The following is a 26,747-nucleotide window of genomic DNA, read 5'->3' on the forward strand; positions in this document are numbered from 1 at the left end:
TTATGTTTGATATATGATTTATATATTTTAAGGATAGTTGAGTAGCATTTGCACCAGTTACTTTTTTGGGATGGAATAATTTCACACATCCACAGAGGTCACAGAAGTTTTTCAATTGCACACCATGTGAATATAAGCAACAACATTTAAGCACACATTTATAACAGAGCAGCACCCCACCCACTAGAACCTTCTTTATTTCACACATACCTTACATAGGTAGGTGCCACGGTGGAGGCAGCAGCTCTTACCAAAGTATAATTTTAATTTAATTATTTTTTATTGAAAAAAAGAATTTCACTTATACATGCATAAGTAAAACATAGTTTTGCATACATAGAGGGGGTATACATGTCAGCCAAAAATACCGAGTTTTTCTTCCAAAGAAACTGCTTAACACCAATGACGTAGTCATATCTATCCCTCTAATTATCGCTAGCGCCCCTGTAGGGCTAACCCCTCCTCCCCCCCATACCCCTGTTCTTCGAACACACGCTGCTAAATCCAAACAAGCTTATCTGGACAGCCGATGACGAAGTGGCGAATCCATTCAGGGACAGAAATAAGGAGCTTCCAGTAGACTCCCAGGCCGCCCCGGGCCTGAGACCGATTGGTGCACTCTAGGTCCCATCCTCCACTATCTCATCTAGGGGGAAGCCGATGTCCCTCAACCATGGATTCCATAGCAGCTTGAATTTTTTAAGGTTATTTTGTCTAATATACATTGCCCGTTTGCACCAAATTATAGAATTGATGGCATTTATCCATGCTTGCAGTGCTGGAGGATTCTTTGCCTGCCAATTCATCGCGATTAAGCGTCTGGCCTGGTACAGGCATCTTAATATAGATGTTTTTGTTGCAGCAGAGATTCCACCCCTTTCCATAATCCCTAATAGACAAGTCCTAGCTTCAGGTTCTAAGGTGGTATTAAAAATTCTATTTATTCTGTGCACAATTTCTATCCAGTACCGATACAGTTTTGGGCACTTCCATACCATATGGAGCAGGTCTCCTGATGCTCTACATCTAGGGCACTCCCCGTTGGACCTATTGCTTATCCTCCGCATTTTTTTGGGGGTATAGTATGCCCTATATAAAATACCATAGTATAATTAAACCATCAGTGTGGAACAAATCCTAAACTATCTAAGTTTCCCTGTGTAAAATAACCAGACACAAGTCATTTTCTTAAAAAAAAAAAAAAGACAAAACAGGGAAAACAAGAGTAGGAAAAGCTTAGCTATTTGAATTTTTATTTTATGTAAAATATACAGTCATTTTATTGGCACACGCATCCAGTGGATAAACATACAGTATGTACAGGTTTAAATTAAACACAAATCATCAGCAAATAGGAGCAGGCTCAAGCAGCTGAAATTATCCTGGAAGAAAAGTTTGATATGAGAATGAAAATTAATGAAACTTCCACAGGATTGACCCTCCCGAATGCAAACTCCGACCCGCCATGCCTAATAATTCATTGCAGCTAGTTTCAATATCCAAAACCCAAACAAAAATAAAGACACTGATCACAATTATATATGGTGCATAGGCACTGAAAGAACTAAAACTACAACTCCCTAGTTTTGTTTTATTTCTTATAATGAGGCAGGGAAAGCTGATCCTTCTTGAAGAGTACACCTATACCTGCAAGGTAGCTGTCTGGCTTTTTGTGTGCCATCATGCTCCTATGGACCATCTCTTGGTGCTACAGGTTATCAGCAAAAAAAGATTCAGCGCATGCCCAGCCCTGCCCCATTGGCATCAGCAGGTGAAGCTGTCCATTTCCCAGATCTAACATTTGGGATTTTCTTATGGGGGAAATCTATCGTATATATTCAGGTTCTCCCTGCCTCATTACATTTTGAACTGGAGAACCTTCTAAATCTACCTCCAGACACTGCCAGATGCTGTTGATAGTTATTCAAGAGGTACGAGTAAAAATCATTAAGGAAATGATTTGCAAAGAAACCTCAGAGCACCCCTGGAGGTGGACTCCAAGGGTTCACAGCCAATGGTTCTGCTGTAGGACACAGATGCAAATGTTTATGAGGTCTGTCCAGAAAGTGTCCAGCCATGAAATATGAAAAATAGAGGAATTTATTGAAGCATATACAAGAAACAATTGTACATATGAATTTTGCCAGGACACATTTCATGCCAAGATTCTGCACCAAAATCTCTGACACAGTAGTTTCTGGAATACGCAGATCAGCTTTTAGTTCTCGCACTGCCAGTCACCGATCTTGTTGATTGCAGCCTGTACATGTTCAGCATTCTCAGGTATTCTGCTTGTTGCAGGCCTTCCAGAATGCAAATCACTTTCATCAGAATTTCGACCATCTTTGAAGTGTCTATTACACACTTTTATTTGCGCTGCGCTCATTGCATCATCCCCGAAACCCTTCTGAAGAGTTACCAGAGGATTTTTCAAGTGTACGCAAAATTTGATGCAGATTCGTCGCTCTACTCGCACCATCATTTTGAATGCGACGGCCACACAGTACACATGCTCACCTAACAGTGTATAGCGCTCCTGCTGACTAGTACAGTAAAGTTGCCATTGTTCATGCATGCACATTCCAGTCTGCTCTCCTTGCCTGCCAGGTTACATCAATGCCACGCAAACTGTTTTCGGTATATTAACAAAGGCTGGATACTTTCCGGAAAGACCTCGTATGTAGGGCTCAGGTGAAAAGAAGGTCGTTTGGGAGTCAGTTTCCTAACGAAGGGTTCCCTAATGTTTATGGGTCCTGTGAAATTACAAACATAACCAAAACACAACACTCAAATGGGAACATATTGTGGACTTATATATTAAGGCAAGGCGCCACATTCTCATTGCCCAACAGGATCTTTAGGATGCATTGGGGGTTATTTACTAAAGGAAAATCCACTTTGCACTGCAAGTGCAGTTGCTGTAGATCCAAGGGGGACATGCAAGGAAAATAAAAAAGAGCATTTTACCTTGCAAATGATTGGATGATAAAATCAGCAGAGCTTCCACTCATTTCTGATCTACCCTTTAGATTTAGAGCAACTGCACTTGAAAGTGCACTTTGAGTGCATTTTCAAGTGCACTTGCAGTGCAAAGTGGATTTGCCTTTCGTAAATAACCCTCATTGTATCTGAACTAACCTGATCATCTATCTGTGACCACAAAGGATAAGCGGCTCCAACTGCACCCCACACTGTGCTAATGTCCCAACACTAATGAATGCAATCATATATTTCACAGTAAGAGCCACCAATATCACCTTCAAGGCCAACATCAATCAGATCTGGACGAGAAAAGAAGCATTTCTGCAAAGTGAAAACCAGTATAATCATTAAACCCAAATGAGATGAAAGCCACACCGAGGACTTTATACCTGAATGTCACTCCGTGGCATCTTATCATATCAAGGGCAAAATCTGTCCTCGTTATTGTGTACACACGACTGGTCTGTGTCCGTACTACACAGGTTATACAGGAAAGAGGAAAGGAAACGGAAACTCTGCTGCACATTGCATGCTGGCATTGTAGAATTATATCACAATTACTTAATATGAATATGCACCTTCAGATATTCCCTAAAGACAGATCTGAGCATCACTCCAGGTGACTGCATAAAGCAGGATGTCAGTAAAAATCAACTGTAACTTGAACAAATGCTGCAAAGAGGGCCATGGGGAAGCCATGCCACCCATCTCTACAGGGCAGCTGTAATGATGCAAGGATGTGAAAACAGGTCAGCCATACACAATGAGATCTCGATTATTCAATTCTGCTAAATTTACCAACAAACCAGTGTTAACGGCCCTAGAAAAATCCAGGCGGGAAGACCCCCACTTGTGGTAAATATTGGTTGGACTGACAAATGAAGATCTCATAATGTATGTCCAAGTTTGCAGATAGTTTTCTACATGGCAGTGTGTCTGTCACACAAAGCTCATCTACAGGCTAATTTACTAACAATGCTGAAGTAACAGGCAACAGTACAGAGGCACATTGGGGTTGATTTACTAAACGTAGAGTGCAAAATCAGGCGCAGCGCTGCATAGAAACCAATCAGTTTCCAGGTTTTTGTGTCAAGCTTAATGGAAAAAGATGAAGTTGGGAAGCAGATTGGCTACCATGCACAATTGCAGCAGATTTTGTATGCTCCAGTTTTAGTAAATCAACCCTAGTTCTTAAAGTAGAATTCAGTTTTCCTATCACTGTAAATAGTTTGTTTGGGTCAGGCTGGGACAAACAAACAATCTACATGGGGTTTATTTACTAAAGTTGGAAAGTGCAAAAGCAGGCTCACTTCTGCATAGAAACCAATGAGCTTCCATGTTTTATTACCAAAGCTTAATTGAACAAGCTGGGGTTAGAAGCTCATTGGTTTCTATGCAGAAGTGAGACTGATTTTGCACTTTCCAGCTTTAGTAAATAAACCCCATTGTGTACTTAAAAGTGGGGTATGCCTGTATTTCCACTACACAATGATGCACCCTCTGTGTATTATACTCTAGTAGAATTAGCTAAGTACAGTATGCAGCGCTGTGTTCTGGCAGTACGAGCGACTTCCCTTCTGCTGCCAGAATAAAAAAATAAAAAAAAGAGAGTCGGACTTCAATGCTTCTCGGATATTTAGGGTAAGCCTTGTGTTTATATCAATGAATACAATACTTCCCGTGATTGGTTGGGGTGGAAATTGTGACGTCATCTGCCCACCTCTCCACCTTGACAAATGACAGGAAGCCCTGTATACATTGTTAAAAAAAAACAAAAACAAACAAACTCAGAACTCAAAACTTTAAATTCCAGCAGTAAAAAGGAAATTCATCCCTACAGCTGCCGGAACACAGCGCCACTTACTGTATGTAGCTTATGCTACTAGAGCACATTACAGCGCATCATTATGTAATGGAAATAGTTCATGTAGGCCAGCTTGTAATGTTTAAAGTGACATGAAACCTGGAATTCTACTTAAAAAGTGTTTGTAAACCCTTACAACCAACTTCGACCTACAGGTAAGCCTAGATTAAGGCTTACCTGTAGGTCCAAGAAATATCTCCTAAACCTATACGGTTAAGGAGATATTTGCCAAAAGACAGGCACCGCTGTCTACGGCGCATGCTGAGCGCGCCTCGGTCAACAGCGATATGCCGCGAGTGGTGGCTCCCGCGCGCATGCATGGGAGTGACGTCATTGCGGCTTCGCCGAATGACAGCGACGGAGCGGCGAGACCCACCAAGAAGATGGACGCTCTGAACTACAGGGGACAGCGGTGACTTCGCTGGCTCCTGTGTCAGGTAAGTGACACATAATGGACTACTATGCGATGCATAGTAGTCCATTATGCTTTACCTTTGCTGGAAATGTAAGAGGAAGTAAACCCATCAGGGTTTACTTCCTCTTTAAAGTAAGCTTTAACCCTTTCCTGCTGTCACAAATATGCATCTCCGTTTTGTATTTGGATCACATTCAATCACCAATCCTCAGCATCACCGATAGCTCCCAGTCACAATGGGGTTGATTTACTAAAACTGGAGAGTGGAAAATCTGGTGTAGCTGTGCATGGTAGCAAATCAGCTTCTAACTTCAGTTTGTTTAATTAAGCTTTGACAAACAAACCTGGAAGCCAACTGGTTTCTATTCAGAACTGCACTATATTTTACACTCTACAGTTTTAGTAAATCAACCCCACTGTGATGATTGGGTGCCTGAATAATGGGCTTCCAATCACATGATCACTATGAGACTATGAGACTATGAGACACTATTATTGTTAAATAATTGGGAAGCCCATGCAAGCAAATTACACACATAACTAGTATCCCGAGGCACATCAAGAATAGGAGAATTTATTTTATATTGATTTTTTTGGTGGCAAGTCAAATATACAGTTAAAATAACTTTTTCTTTAAATATTGAATCACAATCAGGACATATCCATTAACATTTACCACCAAAAGAAGACCCAATTTGTCCTGAAAAAAAGCCAGGTTCTGCATTATATGAAAAAAATGCTTAAACCTTTATCACTGGCAGAGCGAACCATCTACCGTCCCTTCCATCCTCCTTCACAGCATTAGCTTTATTGGAACAGTACAGGTGATTTTTAAAGCCCAAATGAACATTATTTAAATCACTTTCAGGTCCATCGAAACTAAACGCGTCTTACAGTTTGCTTTCTTTAGAAAGCATCTACAATCTGAGTAGAAAAGCCTGTCCCATGCCAGCATGCTGTATAGTAGGACTCTTGCTCTGTCTGTGAAAGCAGTGGTCTCTCTGCAGAGGCACTCCATGCTGACAAAGCTAGAGCTCTCCAATCAGCAGGGAGGTTTTATTTTTAATTGAAGAGCTCTAGCTGAACATGCATATACATGTCTGTGTTAGGACTGTTCAGTTATTGATTTAAGAAAATATGTTTTCCTAGGACCTGCAGTTCCTTAGCTGGAGAGTCAATGACTCCAGAACAGAGGGGTTAATATGGATTATGAAGATTTGCACATGTCAGGGATCCTATTGGCAAGTGAAGCAACTCCCATATTTATATCTACTCTGCAGTTAGCTGCTGAGCTGTGATACTTCTATCAGGACCAACCTATTTAGCCCTGTATGCTGTTTAAAGTGGAACTCTGAACAAAGAAATACCAACACACACACACACACACACACACTTTGCCATAAAGCTCCTCTTCTACCACAGATATTTAAAAAAAATACCTTTTATTATAAATTTAGTATTGCCCTCCCCCCAGGGTGAAGACAGATACTTTGTGTTATGCTCTTCCCTAACTGGGAGAGAGCAATGGCACATTGGCCTGCCCAATGTTTGGCCTGCCCTCTGGTTTAAAACCCTAGTGTGTCCAGCAGAAGTGAAACAGTTTGTTGACCATTTCCCCAGCATCACTGTTCTGGGCTCAGATGAAGGGCCAGCAGAGGTGGCCGCCTTGGGCGCTTCAGCAAGAAGGGGATGCAAATGGGGCAAAACTTGCAATCTATTATGAAGGTAGCTCACAGCTGGGGGGGTGCACACTTTAGCCTTTTTGCCTTGGGTACTAAAGAACCTTGACCCAGCACTGGGCCAAGTGAAGACCTTCATTACAGAAAACAAATATTTTTGTACCCCTAACAGGTCTGCCCAGAGTTCCACTTTAATTACTGCCATCCTGTATATAGATTTTAGTTGAGCTGGTATGATATAGTGATGTGGTCCGTACTGATCGGTATATAAATGTTTTCCATTATGGGTCTTAGTTGCTCTTCTTGGCCATGCCATTTTCTTGGTGCTCTTTGGCCTCCAGTTTCCGGCAAAGATCAAGTGGACCGTTTCCTTCAAGAGCTGAGGGGTTCTTGTAGGATCCTCCAATTTTATCCCACAGGGTGAAATACTGGCCAAAGTTGTAGTCAAAGTACAGGTGATGGTCGGTGTGATGGGCAGAGCCATTGATGATGCTCTCCAGGAGTTTGGGGACACGGTAGTCACCGTCGTGTATGGAAACGGTCCAGATGTTGACAAAGATGTAGAGACCCAGGTAGGTGACCTTGTGTAGAGGGAAGATGAAGGGGTAAATGTGGTACGGAAGACTCTGCATGAAGCCATCAATGGGGTGGAAGGCATGGCTGGCAAAGGGTGATGTCACTTTCCACTTGTGGTGGGGTTTGTGGATAGTCTGAAAAATATAAGTATAACATTTGCTTTTACTCTAGTTTTATAAATGGGAATCTGTGCTGAGAGAAGTATAAGGCCGCGTACACACGGGCGGATTGTCTGCCCAACTTAGTCCGCTGAACCGTGTTTCAGCGGACAATCCGCTCGTGTGTGGGCTTCAGCGGACTTTTTCAACGGACAGTCTGACGGACTAAGTCTTTCGGAATTTCCGTAATTTTGTCCGTCCAAACTTGGTTTCAGCGGACAGTCCGCTCGTGTGTAGGCAAGTTGGACGGACTAAGTATGGCGCATGCTCAGAAAGGATTTACACGGCCGAAGGTTGCATTGCAGTGTATTGGACGTCGTTTTTCTAGTCCCGTCGTACGTGCTGTACACGTCATCGCGCACGCTTTCAGCGGACTGTCTGTTCATCGTGTGTGGTCAAGTCCGTTCATTCAAATGTTGGACGGACTGTCTGTCGGATTGTCTGACGAACTTAGTTGGGCAGACAATCCGCCCGTGTGTACGCGGCCTAAGGCTACCCTCTCTCACTGACCTATAACAGGTACACATGACATCAACCCCTCTACCACCCAGCCCACCCACTTGTGTCCAAGCTCAGACATCAGTATAAACTAGCGCTACCAGTTTAGAATGCATCAATGGAAATCCAGTGAATAAGCATGGTTTGGCAAAGGGCTGTACACATGGATCAAATATTGGGCGGTATCAGACGGTTCAATAGAAACCGATCGACATTCAGCCTGTGTTGTTTAGCAATCGGTCCGACAAGCCAGCTGAACGTCTGGCTTCTGTCAAATGGTACATGACTGAAAAGGGTCTGCCGATCGGCACCTGTCAGAACACAATAGCTCAGCAGGAAGATCGTTAGTACAGCAGCTCCTCCTGAGCTTTTTTTGTCGTTCATTCTGCTGGGTTGAAAGAAAAAAAAAAACTCAGTGTGTACCAGGCTTAAGCACACAATACATGTCTAGGAGGGCTATATGACTGAATGGGCAAAATGTTACTGTGGGTTAAAGGCTAGGTCCATCTAGTAAAGTAGTAGTAAATTCTATAATGCAAGTAAACTCATTATCAATGTGCATTTACTACTTTTTTGCACTGAAGCCTGTAGAATGTTGCACCTGCAATCAGTGCGTCATGGGTGCAATGCACAAGCTTTACCCCCAGCCTCAGCTTTGTGCAGAGATATGGACCTGGGCTGGAGAAAGTGTGACTGGATTATAAGGGGGTGAGGGAAGAATGGTTAGTGTACACAGTCCCTATGGGGCTTGTAGTATTTCCACTGAGCAATCCCATTGTATGGGTGACATGGCTGTGCATGACCTGAATTCAAATAAAAGTCTCCATAGATTAATCGATTTTCTTTCCTTCCACCACGGGTGAAAGAATAGAAAAATCGATAGATTCCCCCATCAACACAGTGAGTGTTGATGGGGGAATGGCTCCCACAGCGCTATTGTATTCTGTCAACGGGGGTTGAGGTGGGGATGGGATTGGCTGGGAGCCTTCCTGGTCAGCAGAATTCAATGATTACTGTTAGCAGCTATAGCTGCTGGCAGTAATACCATGCAGAAAAATCCGATAGGCTGGTTATACTCAAGTCAATTGATGGATCCACTTGGGTACAATCAGCCTGTTCATACATGGATAGAAATTTGTCGGGCCCTGCTGAGGCTTCTGTATGTGATCATGCTTTACGTTTAGCTGTAAAAAGAAACAAGGTAGAAATATGAACTTTAACCGCTAAGCCCCACGCCCTGCCACTCAACAGTTTAATGCCAAAACCTCACCGACCGGCAACAGCCCTGGCATTGGATTTTTGAATGGTAGGAGGCAGGGCTTTGCACAAGAAGATATAGAACAGGGATCCTCAAACTACGGCCCTCCAGCTGTTGCAAAACTACACATCCCATGAGGCATTGTAAAACTCTGACATTCACAAACATGACTAAGCATGATGGGAATTGTAGTTCCTGAACAACTGGAGGGCCATAGTTTGAAGACCCATGATATAGAAGCTTAAAGCCAACTTCAATAGAAGATAAGGCCTTATATGCATGTAGCTCAGGCTTGGGATCCAAGGGCTCCACTGGGACAGGGAGTGTTACCAGCATACACAATATGAATTGACTGGTTGACTTTAAACATTACAAATAAAAAACAGGAACTGGAAGATTCAGGAGAACAAATTGACATAAAGAGTCAGGAATCCCGTGCCTTTGGTTGGTCAAGATTTATAAGGAGAGGGATCAATGAAGAGAGTAGACTCAAGGATGACATTAAAACAGAAACAGGCAGCAGCATTCAAGAATAGAAAAGGAGCTCAAGGAGTTAATATAATATTTTTAAATTTTCAGCTTTCAGTAGAAAGGTGGCGATCCTCCCATAAATGCTCTTGTTCAGGCACTTCCTGTTATAGGATGACAACACCCTGTCTCGGTGTCCCAATTGTGCTCCTACATTGTTACAGTGCCTTGCAAAAGTATTCGCCCCCTTGAACTTTTCAACCTTTTGCCACATTTCAGGCTTCAAACATAAAGATATAAAAAAATTTTTTTTGTGAAGAATCACCAACAAGTGGGACACAATTCTGAAGTGGAACGAAATCTATTGGATTTTTGAAACTTTTTAAACTAATAAAAAAATGAAAAGTGGGGCGTGCAAAATTATTCGGCCCCCTTGTGTTAATACTTTGTAGAGCCACCTTTTGCTGCGATTACAGCTGCAAGTCGCTTGGGGTATGTCTCTATCAGTTTTGCACATCGAGAGACTGAAATTCTTGCCCATTCTTCCTTGCAAAACAGCTCGAGCTCAGTGAGGTTGGATGGAGAGCGTTTGTGAACAGCAGTTTTCAGCTCTTTCTACAGATTCTCGATTGGATTCAGGTCTGGACTTTCACTTGGCCATTCTAACACCTGAATACGTTTATTTGTGAACCATTCCTTTGTAGATTTTGCTGTATGTTTGGGATCATAGTCTTGTTGGAAGATAAATCTCCGTCCCAGTTTCAGGTCTTTTGCAGACTCCAACAGGTTTTCATCCAGAATGGTCCTGTATTTGGCTGCATCCATCTTCCCCTCAATTTTAACCATCTTCCCTGTCCCTGCTGAAGAAAAGCAGGCCCAAACCATGATGCTGCCACCACCATGTTTGACAGTGGGGATGGTGTGTTGAGGGTGGTGAGCTGTGTTGCTTTTACGCCAAACATATTGTTTTGCATTGTGGGCAAAAAGTTGGATTTTGGTTTCATCTGACCAGAGCACCTTCTTCCACATGTTTGGTGTGTCTCCCGGGTGGCTTGTGGCAAACTTTAGACGAGACTTTTTATGGATATCCTTGAGAAATGGCTTTCTTCTTGCCACTCTTCCATAAAGGCCATTTGTGCAGTGTTTGACTGATTGTTGTCCTATGGACAGACTCTCCCACCTCAGCTGTAGTTCTCTGCAGTTCATCCAGAGTGATCATGGGCCTCTTGGCTGCATCTCTGTTCAGTCTTCTCCTTGTCTGAGCTGAAAGTTTAGGAGGGACGGCCAGGTCTTGGTAGATTTGCAGTAGTCTGTTACTCCTTCCATTTCAAAATGATCGCTTGCACAGTGCTCCTTGGGATGTTTAAAGCTTGGGAAATCTTTTTGTATCGAAATCCGGCTTTAAACTTCTCCACAACAGTATTACGGACCTGCCTGGTGTGTTCCTTGGTGTTCATGATGCTCTCTGCACTTTCAACAGAACCCTGAGACTATCACAGAGCAGGTGCATTTATACAGAGACTTGATTACACACAGGTGGATTCTATTTATCACCATCAGTCATTTAGGACAACATTGGATCATTCAGAGATCCTCGCTGAACTTCTGGAGTGAGTTTGCTGCACTGAAAGTAAAGGGGCCGAATAATTTTGCACGCACCACTTTTCAGTTTTTTATTTGCTAAAAAAGTTTAAATTATCCAATAGATTTCGTTCCACTTCGCAATTGTGTCCCACTTGTTGGTGATTCTTCACAAAAAATTAAAATGTTATATCTTTATGTTTGAAGCCTGAAATGTGGCAAAAGGTTGAAAAGTTCAAGGGGGCCGAATACTTTCGCAAGGCACTGTACCTTGTCACACAGACTTCTAATGGAAACACGCAGCTGTTTCAGCACACATTACATAGGCATGGCCCACTGTTGATACTATCAGGAAACCTGCCCTGAGAAATGCCATGCAACAATCGTTGGAGTGCATGCAGACATGATGCGGCTGCAAAGAGCCTGTGAGAGAGATGAGCAGCACTGACATGTAACACAAAAAGAAGAAAAGCAGAAAACAAGTGTTTCCGTTTTTAATTTGGAAATGTTTATGCCATGCAGTGCTTTAGCAAATGAAAGCTATCTCCCCCCCCCACCTCACTTTTTATTCACCTAAAGTTGCAGTCAAGCTACAATCCAGCTCTCAATCTACTCTTCTGTTTGAGAAAGGTGGTGTCCTTCTTTGAGGATGGCCAAGTCATTGTCTACATAACACGTCCTGCGGTGGGGTTCTCTCAAGATCCAGAAGAGGAGTGATGTCAGGACGAGGGTCTAGCACTGGGACATCTGCAGTGACAAATTAAGGATTCCCTGCAGCTGGAAATGGCACTGGCGAGACCCCTAGATGGCAAACCTAGGTAAGTCTTTCTTCCCAAAGTATAAATAAAAAAAAACTGTGCAGGATGGGTTAGAGGTGGTAGGAGTGGGGTTAATATCTGCCTGGAGACAGGCTTTAGGCCGGGTTCACACTTGCTGTGGCCTTGGGTCACAGCGGGGGTCCAGTGCGTCCCTGGTCATCGCTTCAGGTGCAAATCAGGTCTGAATTTTTGCCTGAATTCACACGCGATTTGGAAGCCAAAGACGCACAGGACCCCTTCTACATGCAGACTGCAGCCTCCCCGGAGGTGTATTAGCCTGGCTCCATTGAGAGCCAGTCACACTCTCCTGTCATGCGAATTGGATGCAGGAAATCCACATCCAATTCGCATAGTTATGAACCCAGCCTTAAATGTTATTCAGCTAGGGTTTCTATCTACTTAAATAGTAATGATTACTTGCTACACATGGCCTAAAGTAGAAGTGAAGAGATGGCAGAGCACGTCTACACATAGAAGAAACTATCACAATCGGTTTCATCCGAGAGTACAACAGCAAATATTGATTGCAATTTTTCATTAACCAGCCCTAAGCAGCAAGGCACTAATAATTGCTGTCTGTCCTAGCGAGCTAAGCAAGTGTTCAATCCTAGCACACCCATCTCATCTGCATTTCCATTTGCCCCCACACCTGGATACCATACCTTATAGATGAGCTTGTGGTGCAGGAATCGGTGGATCCAATAGATGGCCATATCAGTGAAGAACAGGAAGGAGAACATGCTCAGGATCACTCCAAACCAGCCTGAAATGAAATCACAAGACAACTTATCCACCACCATCTAACAGTCACCACAAACCGTGATAAAAAAAAAAAAAAAGAGAGAGAACCACTCACTTAGAATTGAGTAATTATTTAGCGCTTATCAGTAAAAATTATTATTTTTATTTAAAACAAAAAGACGATGTTTTAAATAAATGTTTTGATTTCATTCATTTACATTTACTTTAAAAAGGCAATGTACACTTTCAAATCACCTTTCCTGTTTGTTTGCCCTACCTGACAATGAGGGGCTCACGTGTTGTGGCTACAGTTTGAAGTGTCATGGCTGATTGATCCCCCTATGTCTGTACATTGCTTGCTATGTGCCAAAGGGACAAGACAATTTCCTGTTGCGGGTCACATGGCATCAGGTGTATGCCTCATGGTAGTGCTAATGTAATGAAACAAATTATCTACAAACTGTAAAGCTGGGTACCCACTATGAGAAAATCGGACGACAATTTCCGTACAAGGCACGATCGTTCAATTTTCATATAGTGTGTACACAACTTTCCACATCCTTCTTTGCAAATGAAAATTTGCGAAGGGACAAACGGCAAAATTTTTCTCGTACGTGAACAGAGCAAGCGATTTTTGTTTAATGTGTACCATTTTCGTACGATTTTCATACTAGAAAAATAAGATGATACGAAAGACTGTGCATGATCAGAAACAATAAACAACCTTGTAATAGGAATAAACGTGAAAAAAATAAAATAAAAAAGTGACAGTGTAAAAATAGTAAGTAAAATAAAAAAATAACAAAAATGTAAAGCACCCCATCCCTCCATGCTTGCGCCCAGAAAAGAAAAGAAACGCATATGTAAGTCACGCAAGTATATGTAAACGGCATTCAACCCACACATGTAGAGTGAGAGAAATAATTCTAGCGCAAGACCTCCTCTGTAGCTCTATACAGGTAGCCTGTGAAAAGTTTTAAAATGTTGTTTATGGAGATGTTTGAGTACGGTAGTTTGTCGCCATTCCACGAGCGTGCGCAATTTTAAAGCGCGACACGTTAAGTATCTACTTGGCGTAACACCTTTCACGTTATACAAAAAGACTAGAGTAAATATGTCATTTTTCTTTTTTTTTTTTATTCATTAAAGTGTATTTTTCCCCAAAAAAAATTGTGTGTGAAAGACTGTGAAAGACCGCTGCGCAAATACTGTGTGACATAAAATCTTGCAACAATTGCCACTCTAGGGTTTCTGCTAAATATAATATATTTGTTTAAATTTGTATTTTTTTGCTAGAAAATTACTTACTTAAGCCCTAAAACATACATACATACATGTTTTAGGGTTTAAGTAAGTAATTTTCTAGCAAAGAAATACAAATTTAAACTTTTAAACAAAAAGTTCCAGAAAAGGCCTGGTGTTCAAGTGATTAGTCATTAGTCATAGCTGTTTACAATAAAAAATAGGGCTAGGGGAGACATGCCATAGGTCTGACAGGCCCCGAGTGGAGACCGTGTGTTTTAATTGTAAGCAGTAGAACAGCATATTTTTTGGCAGGTGAAACCTGACCTGTAAATTGTCAAAAGGGATAAGGTGACCATTTCCAAACATAAGCCATAGGTGTGTCACTCTATAGGATCTCCACTTAGACATGTATTGTAGCTTAGTTAGGTCAGACCATGCCTTTAATAAACTGTCAATATGCATCTGAGGACCAACAATCAGTGTGTGAAAATGAAAATGACAGAGATTACGGCCCATCTACTCATAGTATCCCAGTGACACATTAGTCATAAAGTATTTAAAATGAAAGTACCGAGAGGCATTTACCATAGGGGGAACTGTTGATGTCGTCATAGAGCCTACTGTAGCCCCGAACTTCAGCAAAAAACAGGGCGACCGTGGGGACACTCATCCAAGGCATAGACTTCAGGGAGAAGAAGATCTCTCGTCGGACTTGGTTCTACAAACAAGAATAACACTGATAAGGGAACGCCACTGCTTCAGCCCTGCACTCAGTTTTGCTGATGTATAGGTCTCCATCGGCTGAAAAAAGCATTGGTCAGGCAGTGCTGATGCAGAGAACTACCCCCACAATGGAGGACATCTTCAAGCCCAGCTCCAGACTCAGGATCTTCTCACACTGTTCATGCTCCACACCCCTTGGAGCATCCCTGACCCTGTAAAATGAACTTTCCACCTCGGTGGCAAGGACCACTAATTCAAGGTCCTTCCCCTTCTTTAAAATGCTACATAAAAGACCTGTAGGGTGGGATTGTTACATAATACACTCACTGTTCCCTGACCTCTGTAGTGCAGGGGGTGACGTCATCCTTCTGCTGACAAAATCTCTGGGAATTCTGATTAGTCCAAATCTTGTAAGAAAAACACTGCAGTGAGATTTGGGGATCTGGCAAAAGAAGGATGATATCACCCTTGCCTAGGCACTGCAGGAGGATGTCCAGGGAAGGCACCCATGGGTACTTTTATGCAGCATTTTAGGAAGCGGGAGGAGGACATCTTGGATAAGCAGACTTTGCCACTGAGATGTAAGGTCCACTTTAAAAGAGAATCACTTTGCATATTTGTTTCTCCATGTGGCAAATACCTGTTCCCCCGCCAGACGCTGTTGTGGTTCCACGAAGCGTGTTGTGGGAGGAGTAGGTGTGCACCTAGAACTGTTGAATACTTGCAGTGATGGGGGGGTGCAGCAAAGCGGTGGATTTTAAAATACAGTACACACTCTAATTGCAAGCATGGGCTTTGTTTATAGTTGACCCTGTGATGAGATGATCACCATAACAAAGGATGAAAAATAGGTCAGAAAGAGAAGCCCCCATATTTGTCTTCATTAAATATTTATTTTACCACCTTTGTGCTTAGTAGAAGTATGTGAACATGAATGATAAATACATCTGTACTAGGCAAATCTTTAAAGTGGGGTGGCCAGCATGTCAAAAACGCATTGCTGATGTAGGAAAAGAGCAGATCAGATTATAAATTGGGCAAATCCATTTTCTCAGAAAATTGTGAAATTCTTTATTTACCTGAATACGTCAAATCCTATATACACTGAACTGCAGTGAATGACGCAATTCATGGACTTTGATTGCCCTTGTTCTTTAAATGCAGATTGATATTCATGTTTACTGGTATACTAAATATGTAAAGTATGAGCTATGGGAAAAAAAACTCCTTATACTCACCTAGGTGGTTGCATCATCGATTCGATGTTGCATCTGTCCCTCGCCACCTCCAGACCAGGTTCTGGTGGATCATACAACACTGATCGCTCAGTTCTACCCTCCATGACTGTCAGTCAGCAGCTCTCTGCTCTCTGCTCCAGTGCTCTGTGGAGGGCCTGGGTCAGGCTGTCTGCGAATCACTGAGAGGCTGAGCCAGGTGGCAGTCCAGGCTTCTGGGTGGATCCTGACCATGTGGTCGGGATCTTTTCAGAACCTGGACCAGCTCTGTGACATCAGCTGGCAGTGGGCTTCAGCCTGCTGTTGGCTAAAAACATGTCACAGGAATGCAAAATGAACTACACTCCTGTGACCCACAGGAAATGTATGCAAGGATTTTAGGTCTACTAAGGCGAAGGCGCATGAAGGTGCATATTGGTGTCCCCCTCCCCGGGCATAGCACAAGAGATGAGCAGAGACTGCAGGAATAGCACAACAGGTGGGGAGAGACTGCAGGCATGGCACAAGAGATGGGCAGAGACATAGCACAAGGGATGGGCAGAGACTGTGGGCATAGCACAAGAGGTGGGCAGAGACTGTGGGCATAGCACAACTTAAGGGGCACTTTGAGAGAAGAAATAGTTTGCGCTGGGGTGGTGGTGTTCAGATTTAATATCCACCCCCCAGCATAGGTCCTCACTCCTCTCCAAGCGCCCCCTAGGACATACAGTATCCTCTTAGCCCCCTTCCTCCCCCAAATCACTGCCGGTATTTATTTCCAGCTTGTCTTCCTCACCCCCTGCTGTGTTCCCTCTCCCAATACCCCCCCCACAAGTGTCATCTGTATTGAGTGTAATACTCACAGACCTCATAGCATGCTTGGCTATGTCTCTCCTCCTCCCCGCCTCCTCCTGTCTGTGTACAGGAACACACCACAGCCGAGGAGCAGACTCTGTGAAAGGCAGGCATTGGGCAGGAAGAGATGCCGGGTGCTATGCAGAGTGGAGATTGCGGTGTATGGGACATTAAACACCCTGCATAAGCAGCGGGGCTGGTGACACTGGTGCCCACATTAGCGTGCTCCTGCTGGGCAAGTGACTGGAGCCAAGTGCCGGAACTTGTTCTGACACTTGGCTCTGCTCCAGGATTTGCCAGGACTTATGGACTAATCCAAAAGGTATGAACTTACTGCCCCCCACCTCCCTGGTGCCCTCCGGCGACTGCCTGATCTGCCATGTGATGGCGTCGGCCCTGAATGTATGGGAAAAATAGCTTTTGGCATACCTCTCCTTTAGGAGTGTGCTGAAGAGATCTACCAGTTCTTAAGCCGTGTAGGATGTCTTGACAACTCTTGGGATGCACTGACTTGTGCCTGAACTCTACAGTAGTAAGGTCCACAGGTCTACTGTATGTGTAAAAGAAGTAATGTTTCCCACAACAACCTACCAGACTGCAGATTTTGTGTCATAATGATCCCATAAATCTGCCAATAATCCACATACCAGTAATTCACAGGTGATAGAACCCCCTGATTACCAGAAGTCATCTCCGTCCCCACTCAGTCCTCACCTTCAGGAACTGCGGATGTTTCATCAGTGAGTGGTCGAACACAAAATAGTAGCTGAGGGCTCCAAACAAAAGGTAGATAACGAAGCCGCCGAGATTGGTGACGATTAAGAGGCTGATGATCTGCCGGATAGGTTCATCTTCTGGCCAGGATGCCGGGTAGACGTAGGGGGTTAAACAGTAATAGTCTGCGACATTTAGAACAAGATCCATGGTTGTATCTGGAAGACAAAATTACACAATGGGTAGTAGTAGTAGACAGTATCATTTAACTTGACTTGCGTGTCAAGAACACGCCCCAACATATATAGTCTGGGAACTATCTCAAATGTAGCGCTTCCAAGATGCAGACCATTTGCCAACCGTTGTTTAAAGGCTTTCCTACTCAATTTTTTAACCACTTCAGCCCTGGAAGATTTGGCTGCTCAATGACCAGGCCATTTTTTGCGATACGATACTGCATCGGTTTAACTGACTTTTTTCCCCACAAATAGAGCTTTCTTTTGGTGGTATTTGATCACCCCTGTTTTAAAACACATTTTTTAATCATTTTAGGCCGATATGTATTCTTCTACATATTTTTGGTAAAAAAAATAAATAAAAAAAAATCGCAATAAGCATATATTGATTGGTTTGCACAAAAGTTATAGTATCTGAAAAATAGGTATGTTCTAACTGGGGGGGGGGGGGGGACTGACTAGGGGAGGAGACTTAGTGTGTGTGTTTATACTTAGTATGAACACACGATCGTTCTCCTTTCCCCTGAGATTTGTGGGTTTACACACACACAGATCCCGGTTCTCGCTATGTCATGAGCAATCGCGGGTGCCGCCGGGCACTCACATTGACTCTGGGCACACACTGCGGGCACACGAGCGTGCATACTACAGCGTCTTAAAGGGCCGACGTACAGCTACGACGGCTCGCGCAGGGGAGCCATTGTGCCGCAGTATAACTGCAGCGGTCGGTCGGGAACCGGTTAAACAAAAATTTCCAAACATTACATAAAGGAGTTTTCAGCAGTCCTTGGCAAAAACAATACTTCATACCAGTCTCCTGGCTTATTCTAGACCAGTAGTGATCAACTTTCTTGATATAGAGGGTTATAAGTGCATCCCCTGATACCACTAAAATGCCGCACATAAAATTCAGTGAATATTCATTAATAGAGACAGCAGACACACAACAGGTTATAGAGAAAGACTACGGGAGAAATGCAGGAGAGGATCACAAGCTGCAGACACGATACAGGAGATGGTCAGAGAGTGTGCATACATGATACAGGAGATGGTCAGAGATTGTGCATACATGATACAGGAGATGGTCAGAGACTGCAGACATATTACACGAGGTTGCAAGAAATTAATTCTATAACAACAAGGCAATAGGGATACACAGATGAGTGTCTGCAGGGGTACTGAGGGTGCATGAAAAGTGGCAAAGGTCTGCAGGTTGAGCACCAGGGTTCTAGATACACAGGCTTCAGGCCCTTGTCTGTCTCTCCTGCAGACAATTCTCAAACACATACACGCACTCTCCCAAAGCGTTGTACTGGTCCACATCGGTCTCCTCTGTCCCCACTGGAGACTGCACCCATACTAAGAAGGCTGTACACACCTGCACAATCAGGATGCTGATTGTTGGCAAATGTGGGTCCAAGGTTGGAGGCTTCATCCCACCCAATGCTCTACAAAACCTCTAGGCTCCAGGACCCAATCAAGGACTTACTAAACCTGAAGAAATCTGACAATCCATTCTCCTCCATATGAGAGCCCCTCAACTAGCATAGATGAGAACCCTTTGTGCCACCAACTTTCTTCATACCATGACAAGGCACAGAGCAATAGCCACACAAATAACTGCCACCTTCAGCAAATCATCAGGGAAGGTGGGAAGGCAGATTTTAATTGTCCAAGAATAGGATTCTATAGACTGACAAGCGTGGACCTCTCACTGCTAGAGGAGGGCACTATGGAAGGTAAGTCCTCCATAATGTGCAATTATGATGCTCATACTGGTCCATTATGGCAGTGACCCTGGGCACCCACAGAATCACTTTAATTGCAAAAGCTAAGATTTCCTGAAACTTCAGTTGGACTTTAACCACTTGCTTACTGGGCACTTAAACCCCCCTCCTGCCCAGACCAATTTTCAGCTTTCAGTGCTCTCACACTTTGAATGACAATTACTCAGTCATGCAACACAGTATCCAATTTTTTTTTGTCCTTTTTTTCATATGGGCACTGATTGATTGCACAGATGTGCACTGATGAGGCGGAACTGATGGGCACTGTTGAGGTGGCACAGATCGGCACTGATGGCACAGATGGGCATTAATTATTGATGCCACAGACTGACACTGATCCCAATTGGCACTGTGGTACTGATTGGGCACTATATACGTGTCACTCATGATTCAGCACAGATCCTCTCTCTTCACACGCGGTCTCAGTGTGACGAGGGAGGGCTGACAATGAGAGATGTGTACATTTGAGATCATCTCTCACTGGCCACGCCAATCGCATAGTAAATGGCCACTGTGCCTGGCCATTTACAGTGATCTGTGATTGGCTGTGTCCAAGGGACATGGCCAGCACAGATTTTCCCTGATGTGCACTCGCGAGGGCGCTTAGAAAGTGAGGAAAGGGGAGGATGTCTATTGACAGCCTCCCGGCAATGTAGGTCCACACTGTAGCTGCCATTCGGCTATAGCGTGGATGAGAACTGGTTAACACCATCATTGGTATAATTGGTGACGCAATTAGACACAAATCAAGCGGATCTTCAATCAGCAGACTCAATGTGCCAGTTTTTCTATGTTTTTATGTTCCCTATAACCCACTGCTGATGATCACAGTCAGTAAGGAGGGAGCGGGGTCGGGGCCAAGCCATTCTATGTCTTATTGACACACAGAGGCAGCTCGGTAGTGAGCACGCATGAGTGCCCCCATAGCAAGCGGCTTGCATCATTGCACCATTGTACAGATTAGGCAAGTATAACATGTTTGTTATTTAAAAATAAAAAATGAGATCCTTAAGGCAGGGGTTGACAAATTTGCTTGGAATCTAGGAGCCAGCTTAAAAAGTTAGGAGCCAGGTCCGTGACGACGATCCAGACCTGTCCCTGGCCTGACATGGAGACGAGTGAGGGGAAGATAACAGCGCCGTCGCCGCCCCCCCCCCCCCGTCTCCAAGTCATTGCCCATAGCTCTTAGAGGGACATTTTATTTATTTTTTTCAAATGACAATTTTTTTTTCAATTGCATTTTAGTGTAAATATGAGATCCGAGGTCTCTCTGACCCCAGATCTGATATTTAAGAGGACCTGTCATGCTTTTTCTATTACAAGGGATTTTTACATTCCTTGTAATAAGAATAAAAGTGACACAACATTTTTTTTAAAAGAACAGTGGAAAAAAAAAGTTAAAATAAAGCAGAAAAAATAATAATTTTTAAACGCGCCCTGTCCTGCCCGCATATAAAATCGGTGTTCGAACCACACATAGGAGGTATCGCCATGATCGGTAGAGCGAGAGCAATAATTCTACCCCAGACCTCCTCTGTAACTCAAAACGTGCAACCTGTAGAATTTTTTTAAACGTCGCCTATGCAGATTTTAAAGGGTAAAAGTTTGTCGCCATTCCATGAGCGGGTGCAATTTTGAAGCGTGACATGTTGGGTATCAATTTACTCGGCGTAACATTATCTTTCACAATATAAAAAATAATTGGGCTAACTTTACTGTTGTCTTATTTTTTTATTAACTAAATTATTTTTCCCAACAAAAGTGCGCTTGTAAGTCCGCTGCACAAATACGGTGTGACAGACAGTATTGCAACAACCACCATTTTATTCTCTAGGGTTTTAGAATAAAAAATATATATAATGTTTAGGGGGTTCTAAATAAAGGGAAGAAGAGGCAGGTAATATAATACAGGCAGAGGAATCTTCATTAACATTGCTGGTTTGTCATATCAACGGCGACCACAAGAGGGCGCCAGATTCCATAAGGAATCATAGGACCGCAGAAGGCCTCAAAGCCGCGGCCTAAATTTTCGGCCGCCGGCGGAACGGCCCGACGCGATCACGCTGGGGGGGTCCACAGACACAGGATACCCCCAGCTGTGCTGCCCCAGGCGCGAGGTCGCTATTTCTAGTCGCCAATGCGACCTGGCGACCGGGTTTTGTCGAGCCCTGCCTTAAGGCCCCATTCACATTTGTGTGACTTGTCATGCAACTGTGGACCCCAAACTCGCATGACAAGTCACACCCCATGTTTCCCGATGAGTACCGTTCATATCTGTGCGACCTAAAGTAGCAGCAACTTTACAGTAGTTCCTGCACTACTTGGTCCAACTTTCATGCAACTTGGGGGCCATAGGTTTCAATGTAAACCCTCAAACAGCACATGAAAGATGCACCTGCGTGAGATACATGTGACTTATCTGTGACTTTGTAAAGCACAAACAATCACAGTCTGCTTTTGACCCCTGTCCCAGCCCGTCCCTTCTGCTGAGAAGCCCCTCCCGAGCAAATTGTTCATCCATCTCTGTTCCTGGTGTTCCTTCTGTAAGAGAAAAGAGAAATTTCCATTGCCAAATGATGATGAACCTTGGCACACCAGATGCTTTGGAACTACATTTCCCATGATGCTCATGCACTCTGCAGTATAGTTGAGCATCATGGGAAATGCCGTTTCAAAACATCTGGGGTGCCAAAGTTCTCCATCACTCTGCCCTAGCGTAACCCTTTCCATAACCTTAACCCAAACCCTAATCCTGCAAGAGAAATAAGCTCTAACCGTAGCCATAGCCCCAACCACAGCCATAAACCCTAACCATAATCCTCCTTAAAGAGAAATAAGCCCCAACCCTAGCCATAACTCTAACAACAGCCATAACCTGTCTTCAAAAGAAATAAGCTCTAACCTTAGCCATAACCACAACCACAGCCATAACCCTAACCATAATCTTCCTTCAAGAGAAATAAGCCCTAACCCTAGCCATAACCCTAACCACAGCCATAACTCGTTGGCTAGAGAAAGAAGCTCTAACCCTAACCACAGCCATAGCCCTAAACCTAAGGCCGCGTACACACGGGCGGATTGTCTGCCCAACTAAGTTTGTCAGACAATCCGACAGACAGTCCGTCCTACTTTTGAATGAACGGACTTGACCACACACGATGAGCAGACAGTCCGCTGAAAGCGTGCGTGATGACGTGTACAGCACGTACGACGGGACTAGAAAAAGACGTCCTATACACTGCAATGCAACCTTCGGCCGTGTAAACCCTTTCTGAGTATGCGCCATACTTAGTCCGTCCAACTTGCCTACACACGAGCGGACTGTCCGCTGAGACCAAGTTTGGACGGACAAAACCAAGTTTGAACGGACTGTCTTACGGAAATTCCGTAAGACTTTGTTCGTCAGATTGTCCGCTGAAAAAGTCCGCTGAAGCCCACACACGAGCGGATTGTCCGCTGAAACACGGTTCAGCGGACTAAGTTGGACAGACAATCCGCCCGTGTGTACGCGGCCTAAGTCTAACCACAACCACAGCCATAACCCTAAACCTAACCCAACCATAACCTTAACCACAACCCAAAACCTAACCCTAGCCATAACCTTAACCAAAAGCCTAAACCTAACCCTAGCCATAACCTTAACCACAACCCTAAACCTAAACCTAGCCATAACCCTAACCTTAACCACAACCCTAAACCTAACCCCAGCCATAACCCTAACCTTAACCACAACCCAAAACCTAACCCCAGCCATAACCCTAACCTTAATCACAACCCAAAACCTAACCCCAGCCATAACCCTAACCTTAATCACAACCCAAAACCTAACCCTAGCCATAACCTTAACCGCAACCCTAAACCTAAACCTAGCCATAACCCTAACCTTAACCACAACCCTAAACCTAACCCTAACCTTAACCACAACCCAAAACCTAACCCCAGCCATAAACCTAACCTTAATCACAACCCAAAACCTAACCCTAGCCATAACCTTAACCACAGCTGTAACCCTTCTGCAAGAGACATAAGCCCTAACCACAGCCATAACCCTCGCCATCACTGTGGTAGGAAAAGGAATTGTGTCACAACATGTATGTTATCATTGGTCAAAGTCTCATCCAAAATTGCAACAAATGCACTGTTAATCGCACGATTTGGAAGTGACACAAGTGTGAATGGAGTCTTACAATCACTTTGAAAGCCCACTTGCCACCCTTAGGTCTTATGCATACAGTGTGGGGGATAAGTGGTTATACCAGGATCATGCTCTGGCTGCAGGGGTCATTGTGTAATGCCAGCGATCGGCTTTGTGGTAAAAGTAATCTGAGGAGCTCTACAGGTGCCTGATGACTTTTACAGGGCTGGAAAGAGATCTCCCCCCCTCCCCCACTCAATTATAAAGTGTGACATGTTGGGTATCTATTTATTGGGCGTAACATCATCTCTTGTATTTTACCAAAATCATATATGTATTATATTGTATTTGTGTGTACTACAATCCATACTTTTCCCACTTTCAGACGATCCCTGAAAACTCTTCTCTTCAGAGAATCCTATCTGTCCCCCACTTAACAACTTCACATTTATTTTCTTCATCAACACATCCCCCACAATTATTACCTCTTGTATCTCTCGACCTACTCGCTTAGATTGTAAGTAAGGATGAGCTCCGGCGCGTTCGCATGCTCCACGTGCAAAGCCCGCCAGGAGTCGGCGCAGTGCTGCGCTAATCACAGGCAATGAGACATTTCCCGATCTCTGCAGCCACGCATCGGGGCAATGTCTCACTGCCTGTGATTAGCGCAGCGCTGCGCCAACTTCCTGGCGGGCTCTGCATGTGGAGTGTGCGAACACGCCTGAGCTCATCCTTGATTGTAAGCTCTAAGGAGCAGGGCCCTCTGATTCCTACTGTATTATAGTGTATTGTACGTGTACTGTCTACCCTCACGTTGTAAAGAGCTGCGTAAACTGTTGGTGCGATATAAATCCTGAATAATAATAATAATAATAATAATAATAATAATAAAGGTGTATTTCTGCCTGACAATTTGTGTTTGATAAATGGATCATGGATGTACAACAGCGTGTGACAGAAATGATTGCAACAAGCACCATTTTATTCCCCGGGGCCTTTGCTTTCAGAATATAGATCACTTTTGTAGGGTTCCAAGTCACTTTCTAGCGAAAATAAATAAAGCAGATTTTACCTGTCTGGGAGAAATGTTACTGTTGGCACGGGTAGAAAGCGGTTAACGTGCCATCCCCCACATAGGTGTCACAGGGACAGGAAGTGAGGGAACATCCCCACATTGGGGTCACAGGCAATGTGATGTGTACACAATAAATGAGTGCAGGTGATGGCCTGTACTGAGCTGTGTGGGCGCATACATGATATATACACCCTTGTACAGGACGGACATGTAGAATATACCCACTGTACAGGTCTACAGACACTCTCCCCTCCTCCAGCCCCCGTTCTTATTACCTGGTATCGGTGTCCCCCTCCCGGTGTCCCGCTCTGTCAGGTGCGAGTGACAGTAGGCGGAACCTGCGCTCTGTTGTGACAGCGGAGAACGGGGCGGGAACAGATGGACTGATGTGACGTCACCCTCCCCGGCACTGGCGAGACGATCGACAGGCCGGCCATGTGACGGCGAGGACAGCGGCGATTGGGCGCCCAGTTGTCTCCAGTCAGCTCGGGACCCGCCTCTTCTCAAGGTGAGAGGGGCGGAGATTAAAAGCGGAAGCGTTACTAAGAGACGGGATTTTTAGCGAGGGTGAGGCGGACCCCGTGCGGAGGAGGGGACGGGTCTAGTAGCTGGATGATGGAAGCCCGCCAATTTCCAGCCTGGGTCTCCTGGTCCCCTCATGTAGTTCAGTGTAGTATGTGTGCGAGCTTTTTAATATCTATACATAACTGTACAGTAATACAGCAGGATGACAAAGACCTGAAAGAAAGGCTTCTGGGATAAGCAGGCTGCCAAAAATATATAGTGCTTCCAGAAAGTGTTCACAGAGCTTCACTTTTTCCACATTTTATGTTACAGCCTTATTACAAAATGTATTAAATTCATTATTTTCCTCAAAATTCTACAAACAATACCCCATATTGACAATGTTAAGGAAGTTTGAAATCTTTGCAAATTTATTAAAAATAAAAAATCCTATGTACATAAGTATCACAGCCTTTGCAATGACACTCAGAATGGAGCTCAGGTCCATCCCGTTTCCACTGATCATCCTTCAGATGTTTCTACTACTTGATTGCAGGCATGTACTGGCCATCGGGACTACCGGGAGATTCCCAGTGGGCTGATGGCTCAGTGGGCCGGTCTGGTGCAGTCCTGGAGCCGCTCCTCTCTGACAGTGAGGGATCGCGATTTCACTCCTGTCAGGAGGAGCAGTCTCCGATGGATATATGCTGGAGAGAGCATTAGGCTTTCTGCTCCCTCCAGCCTGCAGGGGGAGATAGACACGTTCAGCAGACTTTCCTTCCTCTCTCCCCTATCGCTTGTTATCACATGACTGGAGAGAGGAAGAAGAGAGGCTGCCTTTAGAACCGTGAGTACATGTGGGAGGGGGACACTGATGTAAGGGGGCTGGTGGTGGGACACTGATGTAAGGGGGCTGGTGGTGGGACACTGATGTAAGGGGGCTGGTGGTGGGACTCTGATGTAAGGAGCTGGTGGTGGGACACTGATGTAAGGGGGCTGGTGGTGGGACACTGATGTAAGGAACTAGTGGTGGGACTCTGATGTAAGGAGCTGGTGGTGGGACTCTGATGTAAGAAACTGGTGGTGGGACTCTGATGTAAGGAGCTGGTGGTGGGACTCTGATGTAAGGAGCTGGTGGTGGGACTCTGATGTAAGGAGCTGGTGGTGGGACTCTGATGTAAGGAGCTGGTGGTGGGACTCTGATGTAAGGAGCTGGTGGTG

General features: G+C 44.3%; 1 protein-coding gene across 1 annotated transcript; it reads right to left on the minus strand.

Moving 5' to 3' along the window:
- Window positions 1-1,236: 1,236 nt before the first annotated feature.
- Window positions 1,237-25,451, minus strand: SC5D (sterol-C5-desaturase). The gene is made up of 5 exons (XM_077457756.1): window positions 25,298-25,451; window positions 17,790-18,007; window positions 14,869-15,001; window positions 12,960-13,060; window positions 1,237-7,650 (listed from the first exon to the last, which is right to left on the minus strand). Exons 2-5 carry the CDS (start codon window positions 17,997-17,999, stop codon window positions 7,231-7,233), a joined length of 864 nt encoding a protein of 287 aa, XP_077313882.1. The 5' UTR covers window positions 18,000-18,007; window positions 25,298-25,451; the 3' UTR covers window positions 1,237-7,230.
- Window positions 25,452-26,747: the final 1,296 nt, after the last annotated feature.

The sequence above is a fragment of the Lithobates pipiens genome, unplaced genomic scaffold, assembly GCF_037356315.1.
Source record: "Lithobates pipiens isolate NorthernLeopardFrog02 unplaced genomic scaffold, aLitPip1_a1.2 Scaffold_27, whole genome shotgun sequence".
Lineage (NCBI taxonomy): Eukaryota > Metazoa > Chordata > Amphibia > Anura > Ranidae > Lithobates > Lithobates pipiens.